At 37.6% G+C, this 10568-nt stretch overlaps 2 protein-coding genes across 2 annotated transcripts; one reads left to right on the top strand and one right to left on the bottom strand.

Moving 5' to 3' along the window:
* Positions 1-953: 953 nt before the first annotated feature.
* On the bottom strand, positions 954-3494 carry LOC125480406 (transmembrane protein 184C-like). Its single transcript, XM_048591246.1, has 5 exons — positions 3220-3494; positions 2456-2753; positions 2239-2361; positions 1830-2120; positions 954-1324 (listed from the first exon to the last, which is right to left on the bottom strand). Exons 2-5 carry the CDS (start codon positions 2717-2719, stop codon positions 1118-1120), a joined length of 885 nt encoding a protein of 294 aa, XP_048447203.1. The 5' UTR covers positions 2720-2753; positions 3220-3494; the 3' UTR covers positions 954-1117.
* A 1675-nt stretch (positions 3495-5169) lies between these two features.
* Positions 5170-10568, top strand: LOC125480403 (beta-galactosidase 8-like). Its single transcript, XM_048591242.1, has 18 exons — positions 5170-5524; positions 5650-5745; positions 5870-5982; positions 6096-6162; positions 6352-6444; positions 6687-6830; positions 7062-7150; positions 7259-7364; positions 7496-7583; positions 7658-7776; positions 7924-8088; positions 8231-8430; positions 8567-8673; positions 8790-8899; positions 9028-9246; positions 9326-9543; positions 9663-9990; positions 10232-10568. Exons 1-18 carry the CDS (start codon positions 5345-5347, stop codon positions 10340-10342), a joined length of 2553 nt encoding a protein of 850 aa, XP_048447199.1. The 5' UTR covers positions 5170-5344; the 3' UTR covers positions 10343-10568.

Genomic DNA, 10568 nt, shown 5'->3' with positions numbered 1-10568 from the left:
CGCTTTTGCTTTGCTTTGCTTTGTTGAAGATGTTGTGTGTGTTGGTGTTGGACTTTGGAAGGTGGCAATGCCCTTGGCATTTTCTTATCCCGCCACGCTTGTTGTTGCCTTGTTGGCCTTCGACGGCGCCGTCCTCTGTCCTTTCGTTCATTTGGCTTTATCTATGTCTACTGTCTGGCTTACCGACCAAACAACCAAACAAGTATTTAGTCCGTCTTCATTTAGTCCCAACCCTGTCTCTTCCGCCTCAGTCGATCAAGAAAACAAAAACAAAATAATCTGCCGCTTCGAGTCCGAGTGCAAACTCTACCTTGTAATTACCACAACTTTTTTTTTTGTAATCATTGAGGAAATAAAACCAATAATATTCATATTTTCTCGGTCTGACATGTTATGTTACCGAAAATGTAAATTAGATATTTAATCTATTATTCACGTACTTATTGTTCGACTACATAACATCCTACACATCTGGATACAACTCATAAACAAAGTATTCCTTTAAATTACTTGGATTAAATAAAAATCCAAAGCAATGAGCAAGGTAATACTAAGTTTCCATAAGCAAGAAAGGGATGACTTGCAATTAATTACTTTATTAGGGAAAATTATGCACTGATAATGAATATGTACACTGATGAGAATGACTTTCATGGCACGAGTAGTCTCCTCGCTGACTTGGAAATATTTATCATCTGTGTCAAGAACACAGTCCGGTTCACCAAGTGTAATAATACAATTGGTTGGAAACTTAAAAAAAAAATATTTCAACCAATTGTATTATCACACTTGGTGTACAAGACCGTGTTCCAGCCTCCTGAAAATTCTCTCGCTGGCTTGCTAGCTAACAGGGCGCATTATGATTGATGGCTGTAATATTAATTTGGTCCTATGGTTTTGGTTGTACCAACTCCAACAAAATATTTTAAATCGTTCAATTATGAAAACCAATAAACACATAAATATAATTATATTATCTTTGAGAAATATATTGTAAGAAATACATGACATGAACCAGTTGAACACCTCATCTTCAAAGAAGGAGAGAGTGAGAGGTAAAACTATTGATACATGAAAAAGGAAAATCGCATTCACGTACATGAGAGAAGGCTTCGAATCACTCCCTCTTCTTGTTTAACATCTTCTTTTCTACGTCTCCGCTGTAAGGCGCAACGTGGTACGCATACTGCTGGAGGACAGAAAACACAACCATCTCCAGACATATCAAGACATTCTGAATAGCTTCCTCGACGTGCTCCACATCTAACCAGAAATGGTGAGATCGAATGACGCCCACGGCAGCTAATATGTCAATGACCACTCCCTGCAATTGGATCAAAGCCTCGTTTGTTAACGAATGGCACAATAAAGAGTTTATAGATTAAGTCACTAATTGGTCTTAAAAGAATTTTCAGGTGGCGTTTAACCAAAATCTGGTTCCAATAGAACGAGTGTGGTTCCAAATAGAACGAGCTGATAAGTGAATGGTGGTTCAGTTACAAGAAGTTTCCAGTTTCTTACATATTTTTGCTTCCAAGTATAGAACCAGAAAATGTCAAATCAAAGTTGTAATTTGCAAATAATCACTCTTACATAGTAATTCTATCAAATAAGGCGAGCAGTTCGGAACAAGTAAAATAATTTTCATGTTCAAAAGACCAAAACCAACCACAATAGATAATACTAATAGCTAGGATATTCTATAGACGGGTCTCAAATCCTTTTACTCGGTATCTTTGTTGATTTGTTTGTGTTCTATATCCTTGGTTGCATTTTCTCTAAAGCTAACATATAAGAATTGGGCATGCAAAAGAACAGACAAGTTGTACCTGCCAAAAGACGAAGAAGACAATTCCCTTGATGCACAGGAACTTTGCAAGGGGTGAATGCGGTGCCAATTCCTTTGCAAACACATGGTAAAACACCACTAGAGAGTACAATGCTAGAGAAACCGAAAGGTTAAGAATTAAAGTGAAGGTCCAGCTCAACCAACTGGGGTACAGCCCCAGTGCTTGTAGAGTTATCATCAAAACAGAACAAACTGGGCGTATTATGACAAACTGCCACGTCCAATATTTGAGTAGCTTCAGGGTCTGGTGGTTTAGCCGAACGGTGCGAGGCTGCAGTTTGTAGAGCCACATTGTATCTGTTATTATATGATAGATTCAACATATACAATGAATTATGCTTACACATCCATTGCAATGGAAACTGAAACAGCATAAAACTACCTCGTACCTGAAAAAGAGTCATGGGAAACGAGTGGTGAATTTCTCTTCCTTTGATTTCGTCTGGCACAATATTTTTGCTTATGGATATCTTCAGGTAACTATACATAAGAGCCAAGAACTTGGCAATCACCTGGAAATAGGAACACGAGAAGTTAGCAATTGTGCAAGCCATATGAGACAGTTGACAATAACGAGAAAACCATAACAAAGTTGAAGGCACTCACCAGAGCCTCGTAACATTCCTTAATAGAGTCCAAAAACATGAAAAACGTTTTGCTTCCCTTAATATCCAATAAACCCACAAACGAGTCAGCAGCGTATAAAGGAGCCATAAGAATGATAATTATTATCGCCTTCTGCTCCTTCGGGTTCTTCCAGTAAAAGAGATGTTGCGACAATAACTGTAATGTGAAATGCACCGTAAGCATCACACAGCCTGCGGATCCTAGCAGGGTCAACTGACCGCGATCCATTGTTCTAAAATCCATTATTCAGCAGTCGGATGGAACCCAAGGTTGAAATCTGCCAAAAGAAATTAAATGATCCTCAGATTCTACAATTGGTTCAACTATTCATGATTAATTCAAGTAAACCAGACAAATTCATGATTACTGAGATACCTTTTTCTAAATTTTCAAGATTTTAGTTCAAATTGCAATTTTGCTACCACTATACCTCTAAAGCTCGAAAATTCCAACAAAACATAAATCTTGATTTCACAAGACAATCAAGCATTTCATCTGAATCTTCTAAAACCACTGACAATTCACATACAACACAAAAAACCCATGATTGATCGAAACTAACATCCTGAAAAACACGATCATTAGCTCACGATTTTGAATGTTTGGTGAAAGAATGAAAAGCAAGAGCATGGTTTTCTGTAACAGTTCAACTAGTTCGAGAAATCGTATTAAAGCTAAGGTCTTTAAGTAAAGATTGTATACAAGTTGCAAGAATCGAAGGAGCAGAAGAAGAAGAAACTCACCCGAATCCGAAACCGAGCAATCGAGCGGATCCAATCCAAGAAATCTGAGAGACCCTTTAGTGTTTGTGCTGAAAATTGAGTCAACAAATCGGATTTTAACCAACCCACTAGAGCTTGTTACTTGAATTGGATCAGTGAGTGTCCACGCCGATTGATATCTTGTTATCGGAAGCTGAATGCTTTCCTCATGTATCACATTAGCGTCCAACGACCCTCTCAATTATCTTATGGCATTCAATTTTGCACACGAAAAAACAGAGACCTCTGTTAGCTGCTACCATTCTATCGAGTCGTCGGTTTTTTTTCTTCCAATTATTGCATCACACGTTGATTAATTGACAGTGAACGGACCCACAAATTATATTTATAATAAGGGTTAAATTTGAATAATTACTCAAATTTCGGAGGTGATTTTAAAATTGTTCTGATTTTTTAAAACATTCTAAATAACTATTTAACATTTTGAAAAGTGGACATCTACTTGGTTCATTAACGTTAAGTGATTATGATGAGGACAAGTACTAAAGCGGATTTTTATTCTCAAGTCATCTATAGAATTTTGAATTTCCAAATCAACGTTGTTTAGCTTAACAAATTTATGACTTAATTTGGCTAAAAATAGTTCATTTGATGAATTATAGCTCTATGGACAATGATTAGTATACATCAACTTTAAAATTTGCTCAACCCATCATTTAATATTAGAAACATCGTTTGTTAGTGTTGGTAAAGTCATTACTTAATGTCGGTGACCTAACGAATGTTTAACTTTTAAAACATTACGTAATTTTTTATAATGTTTTAAAATGTTGAAATTAATTTGAAATTACTTTAAAAAGTTAAGTAGTTATCCGTACATAACGATTTGTCACCGTAAAAGTTTGCCAGGCCTCGAGTTTGGCTCATGTGCCTGTACCATACGCACAGGTGCAAATCCCCAGTCTATACAAACCAATGATGTATTTGGTTGGATGGAATATTTATCGATGTGCTTTCTATCACTGTGACATATGACCATCATGCTTGAAGCACTCCGACTCCGGAGGTGAGTTTTAAAATCTATTTGTTTAAGTCATTATAATGCGGTTGATAAAGAAAATCTTAACCACCAAAACAAGCTCAAAATTTTAAAACAACAAATATCATACTTCTCTTCAAATGAAAAAATGGTAATTGTTGGACAAGATTACAAACCTTGTTTGAAATAAGAAAATCTACAAAACGACAAACACGAACTTTAGCATGGACAATGTCTCGAATGTTTTTATATGTACCACAAATTTTATGGGGTAAACATACACGGGCAGTTGAAATACGACACATGTTATTTTCAATGTTGATTTTGTTACTTGTGTTAATTTTACCTTTACAACAAAAGAGATTTGTAATCATCCTCTAATGGTCAATTCCTCTTTACAAAATAAAGACCAAAATAGTGATTAACATTGCGGTCTAAGAGCTTTTTCAAAGAAAATGTCAAAATGTTTACATAAGTTATAATAATAAATAAATAAAAATCACACTAATGTTCTCCAACTATGTGGCGATGACATGAATTGACAGCAGGAGAGTTGCTATCAAGTTTGACATAAAATAATAATTTAATTTGACATATTGGGTGAACAATAAAACTTTAAAATATGGCAAAATATCACATAAATTGTCAAACTTTAAATTTTATGTTCAAAATTTGACATCTCCCGATACTCTAATGAAATTCATCTTCAAATGCAGGGTCTCAAGACTCTCAACTCCAACTGATTTGAACGACAAGTTACGTTTGAAGCTGCCCAAATTAACGGTCGAAAATGAAGCAAACTATCTCTATTTTATCACTTGACAGCAACGCCTTTGTTTTCTTCTTCCAACCAAAACAGAAAAAGGCATCAGCTTCCCTCCAAAAACCAAGCTTGGTAAATGTCATCGGTCTGGATAATCATCAAGGTACGATCATTTGCATTTTTCAGTGCCAACAAACAAAATAATCGAATACCCAGTTCAACGCACATGTTAAATTCGGGAATTTATGATTATATCACTCTCATGCTCTTCTAATCTTTGAGGGGTTTTTGAAGTTTCTGGGATTTTTTTCGAATTCTGGGTTTTGTGAATTTTGTTGAATTGAATGATGGGAAGCAAGAATTGGGTAGTATTAGTTCTGTTTGTCCTTTTAGATTTTGAAGGTTATTTCACTGAAACTGTGGTTTCGGCCACCGTGACATATGACCACAGAGCACTGGTTATTGATGGGAAGCGGCGGATTTTGCAGTCGGGCTCTTTTCATTACCCTCGAACCACTCCGGAGGTGAGTTCTAAACATCTGTTTGTTTATGTGATTGCAATGTGCTTATTGAGAACCTTTGGAAAAAGGGTATTAGAGGGTGAATTATAATGACAAGGTGGGATTGTTCTTGTTGGGGGGCAATGCAGGTGTGGCCGGAAGTTATTGAGAAAGCAAAGGAAGGGGGAATAGACGTGATTGAGACTTACGTTTTTTGGAACTACCATGAGCCAGTAAAAGGCCAGGTATATATAAGTAACCCTAGCAATTGCAGCCTCTCAGTTAGCTAGTTAAGTCCTTTAGGTCTATTGACAACTATTTTCTCACTAGATTTGTCTCTAATTTGACGGGTTTTTTCGTTTTACATAGTACTACTTTGAAGGCAGATTTGATTTGGTGAAATTTGTGAAGACAGTCCAAGAAGCAGGTCTTCTAGTTCATTTGAGGATTGGCCCGTATGCTTGTGCTGAATGGAACTACGGGTTTGTTTTGTTTCTTGTGATGTTCATTGCACCGGCATCAGTTTCTTAGTTTTGTATGTTTCACTCTGTTTTGGCATTGAACTGATTCTTTAGATATTGCTATCATATGACAGGGGATTTCCAATTTGGTTACACTTTATTCCCGGAATTCAGTTTCGCACAACAAATGCACCTTTTAAGGTACTTGATATGTTTATACTTGGCAGTGGAAATGGTTTCTTCATGAGTAAAACCTGACCTCTTACTTTTCCATCTTTATTTGCATTGCTTATGCTTTTAAAAGAAAGTTGTTCAAATTAATGCCCAAATTTCAAGTGGTTTCCTTTTGAGTCTTATGGATGGGTAAATTTTATACTTGTCAAAATGCAGAAGGAAATGAAGATATTTCTTGCAAAAATTGTTGAAATGATGAAAATGGAGAATCTCTTCGCATCACAAGGAGGCCCAATCATTCTTGCTCAGGTGCTTCCCTTTGACGGTTAGCCAATTTACCAACTGCATCTGTTCTGAGTCAATTGCGTATCGAGACATATACTGATAAGATGGTCATGCAGATTATGTATCCAAAACTTAGCTAGGGCACTCGTGGTGTTTTCTCGTGCAATTTGATGTAGTAATCAGGCTAACAAAACAAAACCAACAGTTATAATTTGCATTACTCAATTTTTATTTCTTCAAACGCATTCTTACATGTGCTCTCACAGGTTGAAAATGAATTTGGAAATGTTGAAGGGTCGTATGGAGTTGGCGGAGAATTATATGTCAAATGGGCTGCAGAAACTGCTGTTAGTCTCAATACATCTGTACCTTGGGTGATGTGTGTGCAAGATGACGCCCCGGATCCAGTTGTGAGTGTTTGAACTTGATTTTTCATGAAATGGTGTAGCCTATATATCAAGAACACTGCTTTTCTTCAAGAAGTAAAACTATCTTTTAACTTATGAGGCATCTAGATATATCTTCTCAGAGTTTCTCCCACCTTTTCATTGTTCTTTACGTGATTCCAGTTTAAGGGTTGAAGGGGTTTTGTCCGAGAGCAAACTCCCGAGATATTCATTAGTTTAATAAATTACCTGCAGATAAACACATGCAATGGATTTTATTGCGATGAGTTTACCCCAAATTCCCCATCCAAACCGAAGATGTGGACAGAGAATTACAGTGGATGGTAACAATCTTTGCTTATTTAGCCTATTAAATTGTGTATAGGATGCAGGAGTCCTCTTTGGAGTTCACTTGGAAGTGCAGGTTGTTGAATTTCATATGTTATGTATAGGTTCCTTGGATTTGGCAATCCAATCCCCTTTCGACCTGTTGAGGACCTTGCTTTTGCTGTTGCACGATTTTTCGAAACAGGTGGCACGTTTCAAAACTATTACATGGTAAGCTACACAGATTCTCTTTCTCTACTAACTCTAGTTCTAACCTTGATTGGTAAATGTAAGCATTTTCATCACCATATGATTCCATAAACATCATCGTTATGTCTTCATTCTCCGACATTTCCTTGCAGTATTTTGGCGGTACCAACTTTGGGCGAACTGCTGGAGGCCCTTTGGTTGCAACGAGCTATGATTATGATGCTCCTATAGATGAATATGGTAACTTTATCCAACACTTAGTTTGATATGCACATCTCCTTTTGTTGTTTCATCTTCTGAAGCATCTTATGCAGGTTTTCGTAGACAGCCAAAATGGGGACACCTGCGAGACTTGCACCTGGCCATAAAACAGTGTGAAGAATATATGATCAGCTCTGATCCGACACAAATGAAACTTGGTACTAATTTAGAGGTGTGCGACATATTTCAAGATTTTTAAATATATATTTTCTGGACTTAAAAATCAATTTGTTTTCGAAAACTCAGTATTCACCATTGTTTTCTCTTGTTCATATCTCTCACTCCATCCTGACTTCGGGTTTCCCTTTTCTTTCATCAGGCACATATCTACCATAAAACATCCAATGAGTGTGCGGCATTTCTTGCTAATTATGACAGTAGTTCAGATGCAAATGTCACTTTTAATGGAAATATCTATTTCCTTCCAGCTTGGTCTGTAAGCATCCTTCCGGATTGTAAGAATGTTATATTTAACACCGCTAAGGTATGGATTCTGTTGCAATTTAGTATTTCATGGGCCAATCGGGACTCGCAACTTCTTTTAGCACAAAACAGAGTGTCCCAGATCTCTTGAACCAAACATTTGCCTGATTATTTTTCCTCCCATTAATGTGTCACAATTGAAGGTTGTCTCACAAAGGAATATTGGACTTTCTCCTTTCGCCCTCACACCCGGTGTACATGATTTTATACTGGAACCAGCTTCATGGAGTTGGTATGAAGAGAGAGTTGGTACTTGGAGTAACAATTCGTTTACTGACTCGGGCTTACTGGAGCAGATAAGTACTACGAAAGATGTTAGTGATTATTTATGGTATACAATAAGGTAAAGAATCCAGTTTTGTTCATCTTCTGCGCTCATAAGAACAGCATTTCAAATCCTTGGCATACTTGCATTCTAGTTATTTGTATTCTTATCAAAATTTTGATATGTTCTTGAATATTCTTCACCATACTGGCAGCATTAATGTGGACGCAAACATAATACCCCGTCAAGAAAAAGAACTTTTTTTACACATCGAGAGTCTGGGACATGCAGCCCTAGTTTTCGTAAATAAAAGACTTGTGGGTAAGTAATCTATTGAATTGCAGAGAAGCGCAAAACTGACCATCTAATTATTCGGAAGCTTTGAATCTTATGTCCTTTGTGCATCTAAATGAACATTTTATATCGCTATCTTGAAGGATTTGGATATGGTAACCATGAAGATGCAAGTTTCATTGTTGACGAGAAGATTACTCTAAACCATGGAAACAATACCATAGATTTGTTGAGTATGATGATTGGTGTACAGGTACGTAAAAAACTGTTTGTTAACAGCCATCTTTGCACCGTTTCCTCTGCTTATACAAACACGGTGTGTGTAATTATTCAGAAATTTTATGCAGTAGTTACTGTTACTAAATCTCTGTTATTTTCCAGAATTACGGGCCATGGTTCGATGTTGCAGGAGCAGGAATCTTTTCTGTTGTTCTTAGAGACTTGAAGAACAGAACAAATGATCTTTCTTTTGAAGAATGGACCTACCAGGTGGGACTTGAGGGGGAATACCTTGGATTGGATAACATAAGCCTTGCGAACAGTTCACTGTGGACTACAGGGTCTGCTCCACCACTTAATCAGAGTTTGATATGGTACAAGGTAAGTAGTTGGCATGCTTGATTCGATGTTTTTCTGTTTCCTTTTCCCCCGCTTCAATTGATGTTCTTCTCATCCTCAGGTTTCATTCCTTGCTCCTGAAGGCAAGGGTCCTTTGGCGTTAAATCTTGCTAGCATGGGAAAGGGACAAGCTTGGGTTAATGGGCAGAGTGTAGGGAGATATTGGCAAGCCTACCTCTCGCCCTCAACTGGTTGCGTAAACGGCAGTGATTGTGACTACAGAGGAGCCTATAACGCATCTAAATGTCTAAGGAACTGTGGTCAACCGGCTCAAACTCTGTAAGAGTGAACATTGCTGGTTTTATTCATTTTGTAATCCTGTATATATTTTGCACGATACAGTATTATGCATCTCTTGCACTTAGATTTACTAACAAATGCGAAGACATAATGTTTAGGTATCATATTCCCCGTACATGGGTACATACCGGAGATAACCTTCTAGTTCTCCACGAAGAGCTTGGTGGTGACCCTTCAAAGATTTCTTTGAGGACAAAAACCGGCCAAGAAATATGCGCACATGTATCTGAGACTGATCCTCCGCCTGCCAGTTCTTGGAAACCAGACTCGGAATTCATGTCTCAAAACCCTGAAGTTCAACTGACCTGCGAACCAGGATGGCGTATCACTTCAATCAACTTTGCTAGCTTTGGAACTCCTATTGGAAATTGTGGCACATTCGCTTCAGGAGCTTGCAGTGCTGACATCTTATCAATCGTTCAGCAGGTAAGGGAAACCTCAGCTTATTCATATCATAATGTTGAACCAGTAACTCATATATTTTCGTAGGGGAATGCTATTCACACTCCCCTCCAATGAGCTTCTTGCACTCCTCTTTTAGGAGTCGAAAACTACGAAATATCGACTTCCGGGTGTAAGAGGGTGAAACGGGATTGCAAATAGTAGTTTCTAATTAGAGATGGCTTAAACATGCTTAACACCTTTGCTTGTTTCAATGGACTTGCAGGCTTGCCTTGGCCAAGAAGGATGTTCAATCCCTATCTCCGCGGCAACCTTGGGTGATCCTTGCCCCGGAGTGCTTAAGAGTTTAGCTGTCGAAGCTATTTGCAGTGAATGAAAGTTCCACTTAATTCGTACCCTAAATGGCGATTGAAGACGACACTATTATAGATTAATAAGATGGATCAGTTTTGCATGAATGTCGAGAAGGGCATTCAGCGTTATTATAGACCCGACATCACGATGTCTGGACCATTTTGTTCACTTGATTACTTAATTACAATAACAATTATATAATCACACAGGCAGCAGTATCTTTCCGATATGCGGATTGCTTTCCAAGA

This window comes from the organism of the source record quoted next, unplaced genomic scaffold (genome assembly GCF_019419815.1).
Source record: "Pyrus x bretschneideri cultivar Hongxiangsu unplaced genomic scaffold, Pyrus_bretschneideri_v1 Contig33, whole genome shotgun sequence".
NCBI classification, from domain to species: Eukaryota; Viridiplantae; Streptophyta; class Magnoliopsida; order Rosales; family Rosaceae; genus Pyrus; species Pyrus x bretschneideri.
This window is presented reverse-complemented; position numbering and strand designations above follow the sequence as displayed.